Source organism: Trematomus bernacchii, unplaced genomic scaffold, assembly GCF_902827165.1.
Source record: "Trematomus bernacchii unplaced genomic scaffold, fTreBer1.1, whole genome shotgun sequence".
Classification (NCBI taxonomy): Eukaryota; Metazoa; Chordata; class Actinopteri; order Perciformes; family Nototheniidae; genus Trematomus; species Trematomus bernacchii.
The window spans coordinates 2035475-2062139 of NW_022987625.1; the positions used below are offsets into that span (position 1 = coordinate 2035475).

At 40.9% G+C, this 26665-nt stretch overlaps 1 protein-coding gene across 1 annotated transcript in view; it reads right to left on the reverse strand.

Moving 5' to 3' along the window:
* Positions 1-11395: 11395 nt before the first annotated feature.
* Positions 11396-26665, reverse strand: part of cetp (cholesteryl ester transfer protein, plasma) — a 40696-nt gene continuing 25426 nt past the window's right edge. The window contains exons 13-15 of the mRNA XM_034132934.1: positions 12188-12255; positions 11661-11703; positions 11396-11455 (exon numbers count right to left, since the gene is read on the reverse strand). Coding sequence (XP_033988825.1) covers positions 12221-12255 — 35 coding nt within the window. The 3' untranslated portion in view covers positions 11396-11455; positions 11661-11703; positions 12188-12220. The remainder of the gene's footprint in view (positions 11456-11660; positions 11704-12187; positions 12256-26665) is intronic.

A 26665-nucleotide genomic window follows, 5' to 3' on the forward strand; every position in this document is an offset into this window, starting at 1 on the left:
CTGAACAAGAGCGCATCTCACTCCTTCATATCAACAAATTCAGCTCCAATATTATTGGAATTCTCACTTCCAAATGATTCTCTTCTCCAGGGACTGGCTCCAGACCTTTGGCCTGTGATGCTGTCAAATCAGCTGTCTGCCATCACAGGTTACCTCCTGTATGAATGAGAATGAAAATGAATGAACACATTTTTTTTAAATATTGTTTTATTTTGTATTCAGCAATAACATATCTCCATAAGATGAGTTTCAAATATTCAATGCTTTTTATGTTTCAAATCAATTTCAGGATAATATATTTTCTAATATTTATAGATTTGCAGAAATAGAATCTGGCCCATTGGGCTTTACATAGTCACACCAGTTTTCCCAGTATGACAAGTTTATGGTTAAAATATGCTGTTATATTCTTTATTTTTAATGTTCACAATAATGTTTATCCAATAAGTAGGTCCCTACGACAATAATTATATCTTCTTAAAGGTAGGGTAGGTAAGAATGGAGAAACCAGCTCGAGTGCGCTAGAATTTGAAAGTACACAACCGGAGAAAATCTGCCCCTTCCTTCAGACTTCCTTACAGAGCCCCTCCTCCAACACACACGAACGCGCACATGACCAATGAGGGCACGAGATAAGTTTGTGCACGAGATGTTAGGCTGACAGGCAGGTAGGCCATCCAGTTATTTTAGCCGGGCCGGCTCAGATAATTGGTCGTGCTTTTTACAGTACTACCACAGATGATATTTTTTGATGTATTTATTGTCAAAGCATTTAATATATTCATTGCTATCGGGATGTTAAGAGCATTCCATGGAATATAACAAAAAGTGTTTCTGAAGTGAATTACCTACCCTACCTTTAAGTCCCTCTCATTAACAGATACATATTTTATTCATATTTGTCTATTTTCATCCAAGTATGAGTCCAATAACTCCACACAGATTTGAAACACATTTAAGGACTCCAAAGAGGTCCGGACTACCTCCCATGTATGTGGCAGCCATAGCTTAAACTAAATGCAGTTCATATTGAAGTCATTTCAGATGTATTGTGAATCCTTTTCTGAGATTGTAATGTTTAACAAGGTCAGTAAATCAGCTGTGATTGTTGAGGAAACATTACTCCTCCCAACACCGCCGTCCACAAACAGAGGAACAGCAGGCCTTAAGGATATATTTGATATTTACTTAATAAAACAATATTGTGACATGCCACAGGAAGTGACTCTCCATCTTTCACAGAAAGCTTAAAGGACAGTATTTGTTTAATATGAGTTGTTTGGAGGGGCAGCCAAGGGGACCCTCTAGTGGCAGGTTATAGAAATGGAGAAGTAACAAAGATACCTTCATGAATATATTCTCATCTGTGGGAGAATTGCATAATTTCTGGTTGTTTTGTTATTAATACAACAGATTTATTGTTTGGATTTTGTGTGTAAAATGAGTATACTGTATGGGAATTCATTATTGTCTTTCTGCATGCATGTATTATGATCAGGTGGATGGTATTATTGGTCTTTTCATTTGTAGTGTTCACTTTGGAAGCATCAGTCAGGAACAAAAGAGAGGACTTCATTACTTCGGCAGTCGTGCTTTATAGCAGACAGTATGTCTTCTCACAGTAGGAAAAGCATGTTACCATTGTTACTAAGACACATAAACAAAGTATAAATGAATGATGTTGCTTTTTGACTCTCACATGGTGTATGGGACACCTGATAGAATGGGGCTATTGTTAGTGTCACCTGTGCTCCTCCTGCTTTGACATGTCTGATCTGAAGAGGCTCTTTTAGAAACCTGCCACAGCTGATGGGATGCAGCCATCCTTCGTGTCGATAATTCCACTGACTCGTACAACATTTATTTTGCCAGAAACTCTGCGTGAAAAGCAACATGAAGCACCTGATACAGGCAGTGAGGGTGCTGCTGACCTCTGATCAGCTCAGTGAGCAGCTGGGATCAGCGTTTTGCTCAGAGGCACTTTAACAGTAGCTGTAAGAGCAGGCAGTGCTACTGGGGATCCTGTTGGTCATTCTTTGACCAAAGTATCAGTCAGCCATTAAGGATCACAAAGTGGGCTCAGCTGGATTAACCGTGATATTGTGATGTTCGTGGAAGACAGCATTTTGGAATACTGTGTTACAAAAAAAGGAAAATGTTAGACATATGATGTTCTTTTGCCTCTCAGGTTCATGAATTGATGAAAGTCACTGCAGGACACCTTTTTTCAGAATATGCTGCACAGATAATTTACCAGAAGATGAGTTATTCATACCACCCATTTACATAACAGCTATATAGACAGCATGCCTCCACTGAATGCCTGGATCATGGGCTTATTTTGAGATAGTGACCTGGCTCTATCTCAAAGTTCCTTTTTTACAATTCTTCATCATTCTGTTTGATGCATGCTATATATACACATATATATATACCTGCTGATTGTACCCCTCCCTTGCTCAGTGAACTCAGCTGCTGCAGATCCAGCGGTGCAGCGCTCCGACATCAGAGCCCAGGATGTGGAGCAGAGTTCAGAGGATGAGGACTACAGCTGAGAATCCTCTGGGACTGGTACTAACAGCTAGAAGACAGACTCTGGACAAAAATGCATTTTCCACTTGTGTAAGATGTGGAATTTTACATATTATTGTGTATTGAGCTCAGATGAGGATGACTGTAGTGATGCAGTGATGCTGGAAGTACACCACAGAAGTTTTAATACACTGTGTGCACAATTATTAGGCAAGTTGTATTTTTGAGGATTATTTTAATTATTGAACAACTACAGTGCTCTGGGTCAATCCAAAATGTTAATAAACCTCAAACCTGAAAATATAACCTACAAAGCTTCTTTATTTGTCATGCGGTCTACCTACGCTGTGAAATGTATTATCTCTTCGATTTACACACGGCATCTATTGCACTTCTGTCCATCCTGGGAGAGGGATCCCTCCTCTGTTGCTCTCCCCGAGGTTTCTCCCATTTTTTCCCTTTGAAATGTGGGTTTTTCTCTGGAAGTTTTTCCTTGTACGATGTGAGGGTCTAAGGACAGAGGGTGTCGTTTTCTCATACTGATATTCTGAACAAACTGTGCTGTTGTATTTGCTGTAAAGTGTCTTTACTGTAGGGTATTTTTATTATATGTACAGCACTTTGGCTCGACCAAAAATCGTTTAAAAATGTGCTATATAAATAAAACTTGATTTGATTTGATGCTCATACTTTTACCTTTACAATCGTTTGCTTTAATATGCAGTATATTTTTTGTATATTTTTGTGTTTGCTTCCTCCTGCTCCCTTTCGGACACATACTGTATGATTTATTATTATTATTAATATGAAGATATTATTAAGATAAGATAAGATGTTACTTTATTGATTGAACATTTTAGTTTAGAATGTGCTATCCCACGGTAATTCAGAAGGCTCACAGGTCACATTCCGACCATTATTTAAAACAATAGGCGCTTTCACACAGTCTACAGCTTGATTTGCATACAGTAGAGGGAGTTGTGGCTGAATGGCCGGCGATTAGGTGTGGCGCATTTATCATTAGGTGATCAGAGCTGCCTGCCTGCCGTCAGATTTAAGACTATTTCTGCGCTCATAAAGAATGATAAGAATAAGAATAATGCGTATTGAACTGGTTTAATTAATTAGTGAATTTATTTAAAGGTAGGGTAGGTAAGTTTGTGAAACCGGCTCGAGATACACTTTTTGTTATATTCCATGGAATGCTCTTAACATCCCGATAGCAATGAATATTTTAAGTGCTTTTACAAAAAATCCATAAAAATATTTCATCTGTGGAAGCCGTAGTACTGTAAAAAGTACGACCAATTATTTTAGCCGGCCCGGCTAAAATAACTGGATGGCCTACCTGCCTGTCAGCCTTCCATCTGTGCACAAACTGATCTCGTGCCCTCATTGGTCATGTGCGCGTTCGTGTGTGTTGGAGGAGGGGCTCTGTAAGGAAGTGGCAGATTTGTTCCGGTTGTGTATTTCTCCAAAATTACCTACCCTACCTTTAAGGTAATTAGGTCGAAGCCCTTTTTTATCAGTAACGAATTTAGCAGTTGAACATAAAAGTAAACTAACTGAGTGTCACTTGCAATGACAGTGTTGTGTTTTTATTTTATGAACCTTTTACATTAAAAATGGTTGTTGAATATATAAATATTATTATGAATATGGATAAATACTAGGCTATTTATTTATATCTTGTTCATTGTTTTTCACTTTTATTAAATGTTTGATATTTCCGGCACAGACCCTTTCATACCGGCAAAGCGCGATAGAAACAACAGGAACTGCGACAGCATAAATATGCGAACACAAACCTACAGACTGCTGGAGAAGAGATATCACAGGGGGGGTTGGGACACACACATTCCGATGGCCAATTAGTTTTAAACAAAGAGTATACTCAACATAGGCCTACAGTAGGCATAGGGGGGTGGGGGCTGGTGAACGGTATGGTCAATGTTTGTAAACACTGACATTTTGACTTTATTTGATCATTTCAGTTAAAAACTAACGTTCATATTTATCTTTTTGAGTAGAGCAATATGAATATGTTAGTGGCTGACCCAGCCCCATGGTCTGTCACAGTAGTGCAGGAAAGAGAAGTGCACTGTTTTGCCTGGCTGGACCTGTAATTTACAGGAAAGGAGTGCGCGCTACTAAAGAGACGCGCTACCATGGAAACCAAACAATGGTGTAGCTGTATTGAAGTCCGAGTGGACTCAGTAACATTTGGAGCGTTATGTTAGAATGAAACAGCCAGGTCGTGACTCACAAAAAAAAGTGTTACTTCACTAACTGTAAGCTTGTCACTCAGAGTAACCTACAGTTAACTTAACTGCTGGAGAAGAAAGATCAGGGGGGGGGAGAGAGCTGTTGGGCCATTAGGTGTGTAAACACACAGCTGAGAGCTGCCGTTTCATTCAGACTGTTTAAAAAACTGTAACAACGGACTATTTTTCTTAGCGGATGCATGTCAATTTAAATCAATACATACAACTATTTTTTAAATCAATAAAAACATTTTCTAAATCCATAAAAGCATTTCCATTAATATTGGGAGTCATGTCGGTACTTTGTTGAGAATGTGGCCATGTAATAAGCGGGATAATTTGCAGCGACTTGGTCATTATGGGGAAAATAACACCCGTCGGGATCCTGATCAGCCTGACAAGGCTCCATTCAAATATAAATATTTTTAGTGAATTACTGAGTTTAGGCACGTTAATAACATTTTAATGAAGTTGAATACAGAATATTCATATTTGTCAGTGATTTCATGTCAATTCGGCGAACATAAACATAAATGATCGTGGTGAAGATGATGATTAAATTAGGATTAAAAATCGAGAGCCGGCTGCATTTCCTCTCGTTCGTTTTTTTCGACTAAACAACATTATTTTGTTAAATAACAACATGGTGATGTTTTGTAAATGATTACATGTCTCTTATTTAGCACAGACTATGATCCTATCCGTGACATATGGATCTTAACAAAGATCCGCTATACAGTAGTACCAGACATACTGTACATCCAGCTTACTGTATCGAAGTTGATTTCACATGAGCTCCAGTGTGGAACCACACTGCACCCCCTGGTGGATCAATGATCCATTGCAGCTGGCTTCACAATAATTACATTTATTTATCACGGGGGCGGTCTCAAGTCACGCTGGAGGTTGTCTCTTGATCGAGGGCAGACCCCGTGCCGACCACGGCCCTCACGTTTCAAACTGTCCTAAATGAGGTGCTACATCTGTAAAGGAACAACGAAAATGTTCCCATCTCACTTGTTTATTGTATATAAATAATTGTGCACACAGTGTATGTTGTTGAATAAAACCACATGGCCTTGCTCACATAGACATCTAAGGGTCCTTTGTATTTAAAAACCTATCACCAGAATTTCTTTTTGTTGAGTTTCTTTGTTTTCTTGAAAGGCTAGGTTTGATTTGGTCCCGAAATACAACGCCTTTTTTAAAATGTTGGCATTGGATACCATTTGGTAATAGAACGTTGCCTTTCATTTCTATTTCCATTCCTCTGCTTATTTGCTCACACACAGGCATATGTTGTGTTTTTTAAGATATATTTTGGGCCAGATAGGGCCTTTAATTGAGATACAGAGTGAAAGGGGGAGACTGCCTGTAATGTTTGGCTGGCTCGGGATTCAAACCGGCTTACTAAACAGCGGTCGCTGCATTTGGGCCCCCAGCTCTAACCACTCTAACTGGTGTGGAGCTGTTACTGCTGATTCAGACTTATTGTAGAAGATAGTAATGAGGTTATTGTGACAATAAACACCACAACGATTTGCCAAATATCAAATTGTCATCCAATTTCTGGTCATGCTAGATGTTTGTCTCTTGGATGATATATTTTAGAGTGTTTTAGACACATTTAGTTCATTAAATGATACATATAATTGATAATAGAATTTGAGGCATCTCCGGATAAGATGAAACAAATTCAGAATGATCGCAAACGTTACTGACCCTTGGTTTCACGTTTGTTTTACTCGTCCATTAATATACTGTAAATGTGTCATCTCTCGCAAATTATGTTAGTTTAGTTTAGTGTTTTTGTCTTTGTCTAGTGATTTTCCCCTTTATTTTTGAATAGTAACCTTCCCTCTCGTTTCAGATACTCTGACCTCCCTTCCTTGTGTGTCTCCCACTCCTGTGATTGTCGACCCCGCCCCTGATTGTTTCCACCTGTTCCCCATTACCTGGTGTATTTATTGTCCTCGTCTCCCTTTGTCCTGTGCCAGTTCGTTTCGTTTCTTGTGACAAACTACCAGTGTATCATGCCAGGAATAATCCCAAGCAGAGCTTTGAGCCACGTCTTGTTGTCTGAGTATTTAGTTATTCATGCTCCTAGTGTTTTTCCTCATTGAAGTGACTTTGTTTTGAAACTGTTTTTCCTCGTTAAGAGTAATTTAGTTTTTGACCACTGTAGTAGAGCTTTGGTTTGAATAAACCTTTTTTTGTGAAAACCTGTGTGAGTCGTGCATTTGAGTTCAAACCCGTTTATTCAGTCGTAACAAAATGGCAGTAGGGTGTATGAATATGTTTTAATGTGGGTCTTACAGTCGATATGCTCTGCATCAGGACCTGTCAGCTGGCATGCTGTACTGCCACATCCAACCCGGTATCACGGCAAGACGTGAACATGTGACGATCTACCATGCTGGGAGACGTGAATATGTCACGGTTTCGTCCCTTCAAACGTGACAGTTACACGGTATTGTTAACATGGCCCAACCAGTGGAGAAATACCCGGAAGTGCCAAGCAAATGGTCTACCGCGCCTATTGGTCGGTTTTTATTGTCAAAATGAGATGTTTTTAATTTATTTTTTAATCATCACACTTGATTTCGCCGATTTTCTTGTTGCCCTAGCTGGTCGACACCTCTTTTAGCAGAAACAAAGGCTACATTAATGTATTAAATCGATGTTAATCCATGTGTGTGGAGGTGAGGATGTGGAATTAACGGACGTGACGTTGTGTGATTGCGTTGCCAGGCAACGCAATTTACAAACTCTTCAACTACAACCCTAATTATATTTTAAAACATTTTAGAAGGCCTCACGAAATACTTTAATGTAAATTAAAATGTAAATGTGAAGGGGTGTGTGTAATGTGGTGATTGACATTATTCACCCACGGATCTATGGGTTGGGGTATTGTTCCGCACGGACATTTTAGTTAAACGGACTTACTGTTGATGTGAAATCCGAAAAAGAATACGTTATACACCATAACGGTGCACAGCTGATATAAAAGGACTTGTCGTTTTTAAAGATATTACTGATTTTCTTTGAATATAAGAATGTAAATACTGAGTTGAGAGAATAGTCAGGGGATTTGGGTGATGGGAGACACATCTATGGATTCAGAATTTCAATAGCTTACTGTTAAATGACGGATATACCTTTCTGTCTGTGATGTTTTACAAATCAGATATTATAAGTAAAACATGTGAAATAATATAGCAATATCCTGTACAATTATGTGAAAACATGAATAAAACTACACATCTTCAGATGTTATACATACACAAGTGTCCTACACTAATAATACAAAGTTATTATGGCTGTGTGTACCTTGTGTGCACCGCCTAGTGGTTAAAGCACGTTATTGAATTAGTTGTGTATATGATATGTCAATAAACCTTAGAAAATCTTGAAATCTTGAAAGGGATATGCAAAATAGCCATTATATACAGTCTTTAATTAACTATTAGTAGAGAATAACGAGTAATGAATATACTTTATAGGGATCTTCAGATAAATGTTTAGTCTTCTCAAGCAGCAACTATCAAATATCTCTCCTGATTGTTGGCACTTGACAATCACCTTGCCCTGAATTTTACTCAGGTGTAACTAAAGCCTGATTTAAGGGTTGTTTATATTTCACATCATTAATCAGAATCTGCAAAGTAACTAAAATAAATGTAGTGGAGTAAAAATACCAGGTTAACCTCTGAATTGTAGTGGAGTAGAATTGCTGTTTTGTTTAGTAATGGATATTGAATATGGAATAAAGGTTTTGACAAGACCTGGTGTAACAATAATCAAAAAGGACATTAAAAGAGCTCCAGATATCAATGATCTAAACAAAACAGCACACCTGAAATGTATTTTTAAGGGCAGTGAATTAGTTTTTTCTGTATGTTTTTCAAATCAGTGTTATACAGTAAGTGTCATAGACAGTGTTACATTGCTATTATTATCCTTAAAATATATATAAAACAAAACCATTTATGATCTTTTTTTTTTGGGTGGTTTACTAATGACAGTTAATTCTGTTTCTGCTATTGATGGTTTCATTTTTGTGAAAATAATAAAATAATAAAATTCAATAACGTGCTTTAACCACTAGATGTGCCTTTCTATCAGCTGTGCACCGTTATGGTGTAAATACAGCCTATCTACCAATTGGATCAAATATAAAAGTCAGCCGAATTAGTATTGATACTGCAAGGAGACGTATTGTGTGAAAAGAAATGTAAGATGTTGTTTAATTGCAGATATATTTATGATCCACGTCACGTTTTCAGTTTTGGCGGCAGTGCTTCCTGTTTGTCCAGAAGTCTTCTCATCAGGGCTCTATAAATACAGAACTACGGCAGATATGTCATATTTAATGCAGCCAAACCGTGTATTACAATGCCGTTATGTGATGACCTCCAAAGAGAAAAGCAAGCAAACTCGGAATAAAGTATTATTTTATTTTTTTTAAATGTTTTCGGATTTCACATCAACAGGAGTCCGGTTAACTAAAATGTCCGTGCGGAACAATACCCCCAACCCATAGATCCGTGGGTGAATAATGTCAATCACCACATTACACACACCCCTTCACATTTACATTTTAATTTACATTAAAGTATTTCGTGAGGCCTTCTAAAATGTTTTAAAATATAATTAGGGTTGTAGTTGAAGAGTTTGTAAATTGCGTTGCCTGGCAACGCAATCACACAACGTCACGTCCGTTAATTCCACATCCTCACCTCCACACACATGGATTAACATCGATTTAATACATTAATGTAGCCTTTGTTTCTGCTAAAAGAGGTGTCGACCAGCTAGGGCAACAAGAAAATCGGCGAAATCAAGTGTGATGATTAAAAAATAAATTAAAAACATCTCATTTTGACAATAAAAACCGACCAATAGGCGCGGTAGACCATTTGCTTGGCACTTCCGGGTATTTCTCCACTGGTTGGGCCATGTTAACAATACCGTGTAACTGTCACGTTTGAAGGGACGAAACCGTGACATATTCACGTCTCCCAGCATGGTAGATCGTCACATGTTCACGTCTTGCCGTGATACCGGGTTGGCCACATCATGCATAAGAATATCAGTATTCTAATTTGCAAGCAAAAATAACACAAGAAACGAATAAACATTACATATATGCAATTACAGTACATGATAACCATAGCAACAGTCATGGTGTAGGTTTGAATTCAGGAATCAGAAGGCTCTCTTCTTTGCTGATCATGCAGTTCAGTAACTGAACTGTTGAAAGACAGTCCTCCACTGTAAGATGGATAAAAAAGGACATCAGGGAATCAACTAGGTATGAAACAGACTGAAAAGTGTATCCATGTTTCTTTATGTTTAGCACTATAGGCAAATAAAAAAAAACGTCCATCTGTGAATTTGTAAAAGTCCACATTAGATTTGTAAATCAGTAAATATTTGGGTGAAATAATGCAAATTTTACAAAAATGTAAATGGTCTGTCTGTTTTTTGTTTGTTAATAATAGAAAATTAGACTGAATCAACGTATTAAAATCAGTAGTACTTTCCTTTTTAGCAATGATTTACACTTTATGGTAATGAACATCAGGGAAATCTTGTTATAACCATTAATATCTACATTTTATCTAAACAATATGGTAAAAATAAAAATGCAACATCATTGTTTTTGCATAGCTTACACATTAAAGGGTACATTTTTACAGGAGCAGCACTTTGAGACAAACATGAATATGTCTCATTTTGACGAAGGGTTGCTTAGTTACTGTAGTGTCCTTCTGAGGAACTCCACCAGCAGGTGATGAGGGAAACCAAAATCCATCTGAATCACCGTGAAGCCCTTCAGCACAGAAAGAGGAAGGCAAAGGGGAGAAGCGATGTGATTAAAACACAGAGGATGAGGAGATGAAAAAGGTCCAGAGAACACTCACCTCCTGAGGAAGCACCTCCGGGCTGAAGATGTCAAACAGGTAAGTTCCCTGTTTGTCCAGAATCCTGGTTACCTCTGTCTCAAAAACTGCAAGACATGCCACAGAAATATCATAGAAAACACATCACTTTACACACCACTGTACCTCTTCTCTCAAATTGTAATTAAACAAACATAATGCGATATGTAGCCATTACAGGTTCCACTTAGTTCCCTGAACTACATTTTGCTGTAAGTTGACTCAAGCTTGGCAGTGCTGTTAAAGATGATTAGTTTCAATTGTATCACAACTACTGCTGCTACTATAGCACAAAACACAATTTTACTACCGAATTAGCAACAGCCAACAGAAAATAAATACATTTAAGGATATTAAAGTCCAAATCAGCTGCAAGGAGACATTTGTTTGAAGGAATCCAGCAAAGTGCTCAGTTTAAAAATCTAGTACAGTAATGAATGTACAATAAAGGGCATTGGAAAATCATATGAGTACTTGTCTTGCTTGTTAGATGAGTAATTTAAATATCCTTTTTTATTTTTAAAATGATAAAAGCCAGTTATCTTTTCATTTTAGAAGAATGCTTTACAATGGTGGAGTGAATCGGACAAGGTTTAAGACAGGTTTCACTTTTTATATTTTTATTTCTCTGGACTTACCAGACAGGACTTTGGGAATTCCTATTTTCTCCACAGCTTCTCTGACAAAATCCAGTTGTGCCTGATCCAGATGCTGAAAAAAGAGGGAGGGCTAATTGAACCCCAATCTAATTCCATATTTTATCCAAACAGACTTACAGTGTATATGCTGATTAAATGTGTCATGGTCAAAGGAAGGATCCAGCTATTTTATTTTGAAGGAGTTGGACAGGATGTCTTGTTGGTGGGACACATGAAAAACACTTTCTACACATAATGCACAAATGAAAAAATCTTACCGGTTGGTTTTCTGAGGAAAACTCAGCCTGTAGAACGTAGATCCTAGAGAGGAGGATAGTCACACACTGAGCACACAGAGCTGATGTAGTGGAGTTGGTATTGTGGTATTTATACAGAACTGCTTCATCTGCATAAGAACATTTCTGTAGCTCACTGGCAACAAACGGCAATCCAACACACACAGAGAAAAAATGGCCAGATGTGTGAAAGAGTTTTAACTTTGTTTCAAAGCCCTCTAGAAGAACCTGGTTGTGTGCCCAATGAATGCCTTTGGAGATGTGGCTCTCTCCATGTGACCAGTGACTGAACACAGCCCTCCTCTAAAGACCACTCTTCCTCATCTCTCCTTCCGGAGTGTGCCATTCAGGACAATCAGTTTGATTTGAACATACTGACACCTTTAGTATGACTTCCTGCCTGTTCATGCTGAATTTAATTACAGATTAAAATATTATGCATGTGTTTCAGTCTGTAAGTAGGTCGTTTGAAATTCAGTAGGTTTTTAAAAACCAACAAAACGTCTTACTCCGATCGGTTACTCTGCAGGAACACTTTCTTGTCAGCATAGGAAACAGTGATGTCCATATCCACTTCCTATACATCAGAAACAGACAAAAAACATCATGTAACAGAAATCAATGCAACAGACCCTGCCCTCACACAGCCTTCACATTAGGACAGACTTTCAACTAACAGAGTCGTATTCCAATGTTTAACAGTCAGCCATCAGACACAACCTTGAGCATGAGGTACAGTTATAGTCTAGCAGTCCTAAAAAAAAGCTTTAGTTTTCGAGATACCCCTACCCGAGGTAGAACAAAACACAACAATGATTTTTCTTATCTTTAGGCTCTCCCATTAATGAAATTGATTGTTGTCAAATTTTATTTTGGGGGAAGAAATGTTTTTTTGGTTGTTCTTTAGAACTACCCCAATCCCTGAAAAAGAGCCAAATTAGACCAGGCCGAATATGGGAAAGGTGACAGAAAAGCCCGTAACTTGAGAATGATCACTCTTGTCCTCTTTAGATTTGCTGAGGTATGAACCAGGTGGCTGTCCTACATCACCAAATAGTCAGACAATTATTTACCTAAAAAAATATTGAATTATAGTCCTGTAAACTTAGCTTTAGTTTAGACGGAAATTGTACTTTTTGGTGATAGTAACATAGGACTCAATCATTTTTCTTTCATTTATCAGGAAAACATAAATCCCTAAAATATATGCCATTACTGAATTGTCTAGGGTGCTATTGAACAATAACCAGTAGTTGTATGGAAATATCTGGTACAGTTCTATTGCAAAGGAGATTTCTTTAGACATAGGCCTACCTCTTCTCTGATACAGTCAAATTCCGAATGGGGGATAAGTGGCATAATAGCCTATAAATCAAGAATGCTCACTCTGATGGTCATTATATTTGGAGAGGGAAATACCAGGTGGCTGAACTACATCACCAAATAGTCAGAATAAGAGTAACCCAATAAAATAAAATGTATTAGTTCTAAATTGCAAGCCTCTAAAACATAGGTGTAAATAGTACAGGTTTTATTGAAACTGGAACCTTAATTCAAAGTACAGTATACAAATCATCAAATAATTATGTGAAAGGTCAAGTATATAGATACTAGAATAGAATGTTAAATGTCAGGTTCCTCAGAAACGTTAGGGGACACATTTTGACATTCTGCACAGCAGGTGCAGAACACCATACAGGGAAGGCCAACAGAGAGGCACTGGCACTTTCCACTCTCTCCACACTTTCCCTCGTTGCAATACAAGTGAGTAATGTCTCTCACTTCTGTAGGTGCTGGGGGTTTTGTAAATAGCACTGGTTGAATGGCCCCATCTCTGACAATCCACCCCTTGCCAATAGGACTCCATAACAAGGGTTTGGGTTCGGGCTGTGACACCATATCGCTGTCTGAAACATTGCTCTTTGCACATGTTGTTGAAATGCATCCTCTGTTGGCGGCAGATTTTCCGAGGCTGCATCTGTTGTTGATGCAATTATGAACCTCAGTTCATCCAAGTTTGTGCACATCAGTCCAATTTCCTTTTTCTTTTTTCTGTATAGCAGAAATGCAAATTCTCTTGCGACTGGCAAAGACTCTTCCAAGCTGGCAGGGAGTCCAAAATGGGCCAGATCTTTGAGCTCGCTGAGATGGGTTTTGAGTTTGGTGAATGCTGTTGTCTTTCCAAGTAGGGAATGAGTCCTTACCCCAAGTGAAGGAGTTCAAGTATCTCAGGGTCTTGTTCTCGAGTGAGGGAACAATGGAGCAGCGGGAGCGGTACTGCAGTCGCTTTACCGCACCGTTGTGACGAAAAGAGAGCTGAGCCAGAAGGCAAAGCTCTCTGTCTACCGGGCCATTTTCGTTCCTACCCTCACCTATGGTCATGAAGGATGGGTCATGACCGAAAGAACGAGATTGCGGATACAAGCGGCTGAGATGGGTTTTCACCGCAGGGTGGCTGGCGTCTCCCTTAGAGATAAGGTGAGAAGTTCAGTAATCCGGGAGGGACTCAGAGTTGAACCGCTCCTCTTTCGGGTCGAAAGGAGCCAGTTGAGGTGGTTCAGGCACCTAGTAAGGATGCCACCTGGGCGCCTCCCTAGGGAGGTGTTCCAGGCACGTCCAGCTGGGAGGAGACCGAGGGGTAGACCTAGGACCAGGTGGAGGGATTATATCTCTTCGCTGGCCTGGGAGCGCCTTGGGATCCCCCAGTCAGAGCTGGTTGCTGTGGCCAGGGAAAGGAACGTTTGGGGCTCTCTGCTGGAACTGCTACCTCCGCGACCCGACCACGGATAAGCGGGAGAAGATGGATGGATGGATGGATGGATGTTGTCTTTCCTATTTTGTACAAACTATTTGTTGTGTCACAGCCAGTGAGTGATTATCATGCTGGTAGACAGTTAGACATGTCTTTTGACATTTCACATATGGTGTTGATGGGGACATATCTCTCTCTCATTCCATGGCCTGCATGCATGTACACTAGAGATGAACCAAACATGTATTTGCTTCCATAATATAGAGAACCGCAGTGACACGTCCTAAAACCCGGAAGCAAGTTAGCATTTTTACCACGTCCGGTTCCTTCGACAAAAAGCAATGGGATTTCTCCATAGGATTTTGGAAAATAGCTGGAAATAAGGTCTGTGTTTGATACAAATTGAAGAGACAGATCACGTTTTGTTCTACGACATTAAATACATCAGCAGTGACCCCGCTGGTGATTTTTGAAGAGTTTATGTGTCTGAAAAACGATGGTTGTTAACATGTGGCTGAATAGGACTACAGAAGTTGTCCAGGCCGTTTTACGTCATTACACCGAACACGTAAAACACTCCCGCTAAGTTTGTTTGCCCTGTTCTGCTTGAAAGCAAGTACCTGCCTCCTGCAAACTGTTCAAACAAACGCTTCAACTTGTACCATTTAGAATCTGTATGTTTGAATATGGATCTTAAGTTGGCGTGACGTTGAAGCAGCGACCCTGCTGTAGTTCGTTTATAGCATAACGTTAGCATTTTGCTTCTGGCGACTAGATTTATGATTAGAAAATTATAAAAGTAGGGTAGACATGTGGATATTATCCGGCTGAACAAAACGTGATCCGTCTCTTAAATGTGTGTCAACCACAGGCCTTATTTCCAGCTATTTTCCAAAATCCTATGGAGAAATTGCATTGGTTTTTGACGAAGGAACCGGAAGGAGTTTACTTCCGGGTTTTAGGACGCGTCACTGCGGTTCTCTATATGAGCAGTACTTCCACATCTGTGTCATCAGACCTCACAATGATGCGGGAATATGACTCTGTAAGATGTATGGCATGGAGCACCATCCTTGTGTCTGCCTCCTCCTGATCACTGTACAGTGATGTCAAACTGCTGACTCCTGCTGTGCAGATGCTCTTCACCTCCTCCCCTTTGTCAAATCCACCTGCCAATATGATGAAGTCACCTGAGTGTAGTCTCTGTGGGGCAGCAGTGACAATATAGTTGCTCACAAACATGAGTAGTAGTATTCATACCCCTTTCGTCACATTAGTATGCATACAAAGTGACAGGTGGTATGACAAGTGACACTTACACTACTTATTTGATGACCCCTAATAAACCTTTGATGTGAGGTGTGAAGACAGATGTCATACAGGTGTCATATGTTTATGATGTCTGATGACAGGTGTCATATGTTTATGAGGTGTTGTTTTATGGTGTCATATGTTTATGAGGTGTTGTTTATGAGGTGTTGTTTATTATGGTATAATAAACCTTTGATGTCCGTCCTTTGATGAGTGTCTGATGACCTGTTGTTCAATTGCCCTCTCTAAAAGATTAGTTTAATATGATTTGTGTTAATTAAGGATATTCTTTGTATTGTATGGCGTGTGAACTAATGTTTAATTACTTTATTAACTATAAGGAAGTCTCTTTGAAGTGGGTAATAATAATTTAAAGATCTTAATGACCCATTGATCTTTTATTGTTTAATTACTTTATTAACTATAAGGAAGCCCCTTTGAAGTTGTGTTTCCCTGGATGATGTACATAATCTAAGTGCCATGTTAGGGGGACATTACGGAGCTCATGAGTCCGCCCTTTGAGGCTTGAAGAGCGGACAAAGAGAGGTGTATTTACCGGTGTGTTTCCCTGGATGATGAAAATAGTCCAAATGCCATGTTAGGGCGACATTACGGAGCTCATGAGTCCGCCCTTTGAGGTTTTGTTAACATTAATGCTTTTTGCTTTGTTTGTGTTACTAAGATACTTTTAGATACACTTTGAAGTGTGCAACACTTTACAACTGGTAGAATATTAAGTACTTTGTAAGGAATTGGGTTTCTTTAATGGCAGTTTGTGATTTTTAGGGCTGTTTCAGTGAGACAATGCAGTTTTGATAATTTCAAGTTTCAAGGCTTTATTGTCATCTGCACATTAGCTACAGTGTAGATATGGCATTGAAAAACATAGGTCACAGGCTCCTCCAACAGTGCAACATATATATATAGGACGTAGAACAAATAAAGCAGAAAAAATACTGTAATAGAATGTTTTGAGATGACAGATTTGTGCGTAATTCTCTCCCAAAGGAACTGTAAGATACACGTTTATGTGTTCAAAAAGTTAAAACTAGAAAAATGAAATACTTTGTCTAAATAGATGTTATTTAAGAATGTGACTCATAATGGCAGTTTTTGATTTAAAGTGGACCTATCATGCTATATTTAAATGATATATTGTAGGGCCATACCTATATAAGGTATATTTATACGTTTCTGTTTTCAAAATACCAAACTGATCATGCATTTTAGCCATGCCTCATTTCGCTCTATGTGCTGTTTGCTGTCTACGGGTCTGATTCTGCTGACCACGCCCCCCTGCAAGGAGAGGTGAGCCGTGCTCTGATCAGCTGCTGAGCTGTCAGAAGAGGGGGAGAAAAAGAGATCTCCGTCCTCCGTGTTTTATTATATAGATTCGTTATTCATTTGTTTTAAAGCTCAATAAATAACAAAGAAGACCTTTGACCGGCACTTTTCTAATTTTGTCCGGAAGATTTAAACTTTAACGGACATCTTGACCGGCGAAAGTAACTGAAACTGAAACTCTGCCGCACGGTCCCCTCGTTCCTTGGAAGAGGCGGAGAGGTGGGTGTTTGTCATCTGCTGGTGGACTAACCGGAGAGAATTACAGTGCTTGCCTCGACGGGGAGGGATTGCATTGAGTCTGTATCAGATCCGTTGCAGCCCCTTTTTTAGAGATTTGGGTATGGAGGAAAATAGAGAGGGTTGTGTTTTCTGACACTTGGTGAGTTCCCTGGAACACCGGGGACACATATTCATGTATAAAAGACGTACAAAAGTGCATTTTGCATGATAGGTCCCCGTTAAGTAAGACAATCCAGTTAACCTGTTAAGCACCAAGCCTGTTTTTCATGTTTTAGGCTCGAAAATGACATGCCCAAAACAAATGACTACAACTTAACTTCTAAAAGGGTTATATGAATAATTTATTTTATCAAAGCAAGGTTACATCTGTGAGTTGGATGTAGAAGTGTCAGAATCAATATAGATGTTTTTTATTTTAAAGAAAATTCAGATTTTACATAGTAAAAAACTGTAAATTATAGTGTCCGTCCAAATATTATTTTTTACTTATAGTGAAAACTACCCTTGGATGATGGGTTAGTAGACTAAGACCTTTAGGAATCCAAAGTACAACATATAATAAGTACCCTGTATCAAGATTGATGCAAAACAAGTGACATTTGACCTTTTTAGAGAGGTTTAGCCAAAACCACTCCACCTCTGAGGTGATTTGGGTGAAAATGTTTTTTTTCCCATATCTCTGGCCCCCCTTGGTCGATTTGGATGGTTGACACCTCTTTCTGACCGTTAGAGCCAATAGAATCGAAGGGGGAGGCCCCCACACACACTCGTTGTGAAAACAAACGGTGGGGGCTTCCCGCATGCAGGTTTGCACCAGAGTGAAGCGATCTCTCGCTCTGACATTTGGAAACGAAAAAGCAGTTTTATTGCTTATGGATTATCAGAAATCATTTCGAAGAGGACACAGACACATTGGATTAACCTATGGATTAACTGCAGCATCGTTTTTTTATCGTTTTAATGCCATTGTGCCATACCAGTTTTGACCAAGGTAAGCCATGTTAGCGTTTCTAGCTACCTAGCTCCACATGTTCTGATGTACGCTTTCGTTTATAGCGTCACAAATGTTTATCACTGAGTGTTGAGGTGGGCACCAAACGATTCTGTGTCTCCAGGCGATGCTAATGGAGGGGTTGGCTGTGCATCTAGGACAAGTAATAAGGGAGTTATGAGTGAGTTTAGGTGCAGTGATAGGTTACATTTTTTCGCTCGTGGCTAATTCAGAGGCTGAGTGTTAGTATTGTGGGGTTTATTTTGAAAAAAAAATTAAAAAGATCAGTTAGCTGAGTTTCTTCCCGTTACATGGATATAAAACATTCATAGTTTATTAAATATTAAGATTCCTTAGACGTTGTTTCCTGCAAATGACGCGTTTATCCGCCCGGTACCGGGGGGACGGTGCGTAACAGGTTAAACAATGTAGTTTTTGATGACTTTACTTATTTTTGCTTTTTTCTGCTACAAAGATATTTTAGGTATACTTTGAGGTATGCAAAACCTTAAAACTAGAAAATGAAGTACATTGTCTGAATAGATTTTCTTAACCTGTTAAGCCCGAGAGACCCCGGTACCGGGGTACTGCCGCAACATCTTGCAGGAAACAGTGTCTGAGGGCATGTTCATTTAATAAAACTATGAATGTTTTATATCCATGTAACGGGAAGAAACTCATCTAACTGATCTTTTTTTTTTTTTTTCAAAAGAAAACCCACAATGCTAACACTGAGCCTCTGAATTAGCAACGAGCGAAAAATGCTAACACCTTACTGCACCGAAAATCACTCACAAAACCTTATTATTTATCTTTTCACCACATCCAACACATCATTTCACATCGTGAGGTGACACAGAATCGATTGACACCGACATTACCACTGAACTATACGTATTTGCGACGTTATAAGCAAAAACGGACATCAAAACAGGTGACGCTAGGTAGCTAAAAATGCTAAAATGTTTACCTTGGCTCTGTAGTCTCTCCAAAGTGGTCTTCAATGGCATTAAAACGATAAGAACGCTGCTGAAGTTAATCCATAGGTTAATCTAATGTGTCTGTGTCCCTTTGAAATGATTTCTGATAATCCATAAGCATTAAAACTGCTTTTCCGTTTCCAGATGTCAAAGCTAGAGATAGGTCCACTCTGATGCAAAATTACATGCGCGAAGCCCCCACCTTTTCTCTTCACAACGTGTGTGTGTGGGGGACTCCCCCTTTGATTCTATTGGCTCTAACGGTCAGAAAGAGGTGTCAACCATCAACATCGAGCAAGGGGGGCCAGAGATATGGAAAATCCACCCAAAAGAAGTGGTTTCTTTTTGCTAAATCTCTCTAAAAAGGTCAAATGTCACTTGTTTTGCATCAATCTTGATACAGGGTACTTATTATATGTTGTACTTTGGATTCCTAAAGCTTTTAGTCTACTAACCCATCATCCAAGGGTGGTTTTCACTATAAGTAAAAAAGAATTTTTGGACGGACACTATAATTTACAGTTTTTTACTATGTTCAATCTGAATTTTCTTTAAAATAAAAAACATCTATATTGATTCTGACTTTTCTACATCCAACTCACAGGTTTATCATTACTTTGAGAAAAAAGATTATTAATTTAACCCTTTTAGAAGGGAAGATATGGTCATTTGTTCTGGGAATGTCATTTTCGAGCCTGAGACCTGAAAAACAGGCTCAGGGCTTAACAGGTTAAGGACTGTTTCTCTAAAATGCCAGTTTGTGATTTTAACACTTTTTCAGTTAAACAATGTAGTTTTTGATGACTTTACTGATCAAAAACACTTTTGTGATTTCAACACTTTTTACTGAAACTAGGCAGTTTTCTTTGATAACTTTACAGATTTTTTATTTTTTCTCTCACCAAGATTCTTTTAGATACACTTTGAGGTATGCAAAACCTTAAAACTAGAAAACGAAGTACATTGTCTGAATATATGTTAAGAATGTGACTCTTAAAGGTGGGGTAGGTAAGTTTGAGAAACCGGCTCGAGATACACTTTTTGTTATATTCCATGGAATGATCTTAACATCCCGATAGCAATGAATATCTTAAGTGCTTTGACAAAAAATCCATAAAAGAATTTCATCTGTGGAAGCCGTAATACTGTAAAAAGTACAACCAATCATTTTAGCCGGCCCGGCTAAAATAACTGGATGGCCTACCTGCCTGTCAGCCTTCCATCTGTGCACAAACTTATCTCGTTTAAACATCCGGGATGACCAAAGCGGGGCGACACTCAGACCGAACCCCTCCTTTGTGCCTAGGAGCCTTACCCCTAGATTCCACCGGGTCCGTCTGCGCCGCGTTACGGCTGTGTCATACCCTACCAGGCGCGTTTCAGAAGCATTTCAGAAGCGGAGCGTCTTGCCTGTCGGCTTGCAGTTTTTGTTGATTTGGTCATATTTCCTGGACAGGCTACTTTGTACAGACAAAGTTAATAATAACTGTAATATTCCAGTTATAAACGACATGAATCAAAGATGTGTTGCTGTATTTTAGTGGTAAAAAAATGCATTCATCATCATAATTATTCTATATATATAATTTACACAGTAAATACTTGAAAGACTACGGAGGGATAGGGTCTGCAAAATTAGTTTGTGTGTGTGTATATATATATATATATATATATATATATATGCTATATGCTCTGAACATTCCACTTCCTGCCTGCCCGACCTTACGTTACGGCTGCGCCGCGTCAAAAATAGGATTTTAGAGGAGCCCTGCGCCGAGACGCTTCTGGGACGCTTCTGGGACGCTTCTGGAATCTAGGGGTAAGGAGTACGTTCAGGTCGAGGGCTATCCAGTTGGGGGGTTTTAATCTCACCCCCATAGTGGGGCGAGGGGGGGCTAAATTGCACCTCCTCTGCCCGGTGCGTGCGCTGGCATGTTATGTAGAGCACACAGAACAGCTGTTTGTGTGTTTTCGGCGGTGGGGTAACTGGAAAAGCTTTGTCCAAGAAACGCCTGGCAGGCTGGCTTTGCGAATGCATTGCACATGCCTACGGACAGGCGGGAAAATCCTTCCCCACGGGAGTCCGTGCACACTCTACACGAGCCATGGCTGTGTCAACAGCCTTATTTAATGGCGTAAGTGTGGAGGACATATTCACGGCGGCGTCTTGGTCAACACCAGGTATTTCATTAAGTTTTATCTCTTGGACATGTCTGGCTCCTTTTCATCGTCTGTGCTTGCTGGGGCAACGCTGGACTGGTGAGGAGAGAGAGGGGGGCTGTGGGTCAGTGGGCATCTGACTCCCTCCCCGGACGTAATGTGCTTACATATCCCGGGCCCCCGGCCCCGGGGGACGTAGCACACACATGGGCCCATAGGGGCTGGAGGATTCCTTTCCCCTGCATTAAGACAGGAGGAGGAAATTCTCTACGTTATGGGACACCTCCGCGGGGTAAGCGCATCAGGGTGTGCCCGGCCAGCCGCAGCCTCTTTTTCTCTCCTTGGCTACGGCCGAGGGAGAGGTGAGGGAGGCGCAGCGGCTGCTAAACAGAAAGCCGGTCTGAAACAGGGGGATGGAGCGGTATTCTCGCGGGACAGCAGAGTGGGTATACGTCGGGCTCCGCCCCCTGTACCCATAGAGTCCAGTAGAGGGCGGAGCCTGTGAGAGATATAACGTAGGGTTACCCATGTTATATAAGCACAGCGGAGCCCTCTACTTATGGAGCACTGCTGCCCTATGCTGCTCAGCTGAAGAGAAAGTAAAGGGATAGCAGTGAGCGGGCGAGGCCGCCTCTTATGCAGAGGATGCGCGCGCATTCAGGTAGGCTACGGGTATGAGTCTCAGTGAAAGAATGCGTGCATAGATAGGATCGAGGGGAGTACCCATAGAGTCCAGTAGAGGGCTCCGCTGTGCTTATATAACATGGGTTACCATACGTAACCCTACGTTTCAGTAGGAGAAGGTGAAGGAATCGGGGCTGGTAAAGACAGCATACTTGCCATAGTGCCAGTGAAGGTGAAACTCTGCCATGGAAATAAAAGTATACTTGCGACCTATGCATTCCTGGACCCTGGTAGTACCGACACATTTTGCACAGAGGGGCTCATGAGGCAGCTTGGTGCTAGAGGACGGAGAACTGAAGTCCTTCTTCAAATGATGGGAACAGAGAAAACAGTCAGGAGCAGTGTTGGGTGTAAGTAAGTAAAGTTACAAAGTAACGCGTTACTGTAATAATATTACTTTTGTCGGTAACGGAGTAGTGTAACGCGTTACTTTTATAATTCAGTAATCACACTACAGTTACTAACATTGTCCCGACACGCGTTACTTCGTTACTTTTATAAAATCAGTCATAATCACACTGACAGACAAGAGGGGTTTCCGCCGTACGTAATCTGCGCGACTTGCACGTCCACATCTACACGTGCAGTGCTGCATAAACATGGCTGAGTCAGCGATAACTTTCAAGGGTGGAGGTATGCCCATTATTTTGAGTTCGTCCGAAGAATAGACAGGAATGTGACGGTGAGGTGCAAACTGTGTCCAGGCCAGAAGCTGTTATCCACTGCTCTAAACACCACGTCAAACCTCAACAAACACCTGCAAAGAACACATGCTAAGGTGAAGCTAATAGCTAAGGACCCCCGAACCCAGAGTGAGGATGTTGTGAGTGCGCCGCCGCCGACTCCGAAGCAGCAAAGATTTGAATTTGGAGGACCGGTAACCAAAGCAGAGATGGACAGGCTTGTAGCATCCTTCATAGTAGAGGAAATGTTGCCCATTTGCACAGTGGAATCACCATCGCATCGTTCAGAGATATACTGCGCAAAATACAGATAGCAGGAGACAGAGGACAGCCATGGTCAGAGCTATCTGGATCAGTCTTATGCGACAATGGAAACTGAACTAAAGAGAACATTTGAAACTTTAGCAGTCTGCGTGATCTGCCTGTAGGGAGGGGCGGGCCGGCCCTGCGAGTAAAGTAACGAGTAAAGTAACGAGTAAAGTAACTACTACTACTTTATGTAGAGAGCAACAAAGTAGTGTAATATATTACTTTTTTTTAAAGTAATATGTAATATGTAATATATTACTTTTTTTTAGTAACGACCCCATCTCTGGTCAGGAGTTTTGAGTTAACTGGTCTAGAAGTGGGCAATATGGAAGATGGCACATATATGAACTTGCCCAAGGTTTACACTCAGAACAAAATCCCTGTCACCAAAAGAAACATTCTTACCCAGGCGGACCTCAAGAAATGGCCTTATCTGCAGGAGATCCAAATAAAAGAAACAGATGCTGACGTGGGACTTCTTATTGGAGTAAATACTCCAAAGGCTATGGAACCATGGAAAGTTATAAATAGCCAAGGAAATGGCCCATATGCAGTGAAAACACTGTTAGGATGGGTCGTTAATGGTCCACTTAATGCTTCCACAGATCTGGATGATGAAACTCCCGTGGCATTAGTGAACAGGATCTCAATTGTTGACCTTGAGAAGCTCATTGAAAGACAATATATTGTAATATATGTTGGATTCGCTCAGGTGTGGCAGTAAACACTACCACTTTGTCAGAACCTTCCAATAAATACAGTGGCAGCTATGTACAAAATATAGGACAATCTTTATTTTAACAACAACAGTTCATTGGTAAGAGGAGAGGAGAGAACAAGAGGAAGCGAGTCCACGGGGCACCAGAAACCCCCACTAGACTGTGGAGTCCACTTTTAAATACACTTCAACAGGGCTAGTTTTACTAGCGTTTAACACGGCACACCACACCAAGAACACGGCACGCAAACACCCTCTGCCGGAGGCACACAACTAGGCAATTATGAACACACACAGCACACACACACCCAACCAACAATTTAGGGCGAGAGCTCCAATTCGTGGTAGCCTCTCCCCTGCTGCTCTCCTTCCATACACTGTAAAATACTTCTGAAATCAGACATACAACAATATAAATGGATATACGTAACTCGCCAGTCGGCGAGACCCTCCCCCGGGGTCTACGCTTGGGACGCCGTCCAACTCCCCGGGAATCGGCTTCGCTGGACGACGTGAACTGAGTCACTACAGCTGGTGTCCGTGTTGCTTGGGCACCGCCGTGCGTAAGGAGGGAACGTGGCTCGCACTCACTAAAACCCCGGCCCTGACTATCTATAGGAGGTAACAGGCCTCCTGCTCCTGACACTCGAACGTCTTTCCTGTCTGGCTGTCTTCGTCGCCGGCAGCTCTATCCGCTGCGAACGACACCCTCCCACCCAAAAGAGTGCAGAGTCACATGTAGCGTCCTCCAACCACCATTCACAGTTCTCCACAGCCTTTTCTCTCTCAGCTGTCAGTCCCCCAGCTGTGAGTCCCTCCGCTGATTAACACACCTGTTTCAGTTCAGTTAATCAGTGCCCATGCAGGCACATTCACATCACAATATTAACGACTTTCCAGAGAAAGAGTATGAAGAGGAAAGACAAATGTCAGCTGATGACGGAAAGTTCATGCAGATTGTATCAAGCTCGGTTTCTCTTAAAGATGGCCACTACAACTTACCTCTTCCTCTAGATAAACATTATCATGCCAAACAACCGCCAAATGGCAGAGCAACAAGCAATGTCACTGAAAAGGAAATTCCAGAAGGATCAGACCTATGCAGCTGAGTATAAAGGCTTTATGAGTGACATTATCAAAGAAGGATATGCAGAGAAAGTACCATCGGATGATCTACATGTGGAAAACGGCAAAGTGTGGTATATACCCCATCATGGTGTCTATCATAAACGTAAAAAAACGATCCGTGTGGTCTTTGATTGTGCATCATCCTATAAAGGCAAATCCCTCAACAGTGTACTCCTTCAGGGCCCTGACTTGGCAAACTCATTGATTGGTGTTCTACTCAGGTTCCGTCAAGAGCCCATCGCCATTATGGCAGATATTGAGGGGATGTTTCACCAAGTGCGTGTAAACGAGGAGAACATAAACTTGCTGAGATTCCTGTGGTGGCCTGAAGGAGAAACCAGCACAAATCTGGAGGAATACCGGATGAAGGTCCATCTCTTTGGAGCTGTTTCCTCTCCAAGCTGTGCAAACTTTGCATTGTGAAGAACAGCTGAGGACAACTGTGGCAAATTTGATGGAGAAATGGCAGAAACAATCAAATCAAATTTCTATGTGGATGATTGCCTCAAGTCGCTAGCAACAGAAAATCAAACTATAAGCCTTATTAGGTCTCTCAGAGAAATGTGTTCCCTTGGTGGATTCAAGCTGACGAAATGGATAAGTAATAGTCGAGCGGTGCTAGCATCCATCCCTGATGAAGACAAGGCTAAACAGGTGAAAAACTTGGATCTGGACAGAGATAAGCCGCCACATGAAAGAGCACTAGGGTTGTACTGGGACATTGAAAATGATATATTCAGTTTCCGTGTGACTGTGAACGACAAAACCCTTACAAGAAGGAGTATACTTTCCACTGTCAGCTCTGTGTACGATCCTCTTGGTCTTCTCGCCCCTTTCATATTGAAGGCAAAGCAAATACTTCGATTACTCTGTAAGGAACAATATGGATGGGATGAAGAAATTCCAGTGGAACTCTCAAAGCCATGGCAAAAGTGGCTCAAGGATTTAGACCAGCTGGCCAGATTCCAAATTGACAGGTGTGTAAAACCCAAGAACTTTGGAAGAGTGAAAACTGCACAGTTACACACCTTTTGTGATGCAAGTGAAGAAGGATACGGTACCGCAAGTTACCTGAGATTCACCAATGACATGGAGGAGGTACACGTAGCCTTTGTGATGGGAAAATCAAGAGTTACCCCACTAAAAGTCATGACAATTCCAAGGTTGGAACTCACTGCTGCTACATTGGCTGCACGAATGGACAAAATGCTCCGATCAGAGCTACAAGGAGAGCTCCTGGAATCAGCATTGTGGACTGACAGCCAGTCAGTACTGAAATATATTCGAAACGCCGGGTTACGTATTGTAACCCTTGTTATATAAACACAGGCGGAGCCCTCTACTGGACTCTATGGGTACTACCTTATCCCGCGTGCATTCTCCCACTGAGACTTCTATAGACGTAGCCGGCCTAGGGCGGGCCTACCTGAATGCGCGCGCATCACACCGTATAAAAGGAGGCCTCGCCTCCTGACTGCTATCCTATACCTCTCTTCAGCGAGCGGAACAGGACAGACAGTGCCCTGAGTAGAGGGCTCCGCCTGTGTTTATATAACAAGGGTTACAATACGTAACCCGGCGTTATATCTCTCACAGGCTCCGCCCTCTACTGGACTCTATGGGTACAGTGGGTGGAGCCCTGATGTATACGCGCACTGTCGTCCAACACCAATCCACCCTACTGCCC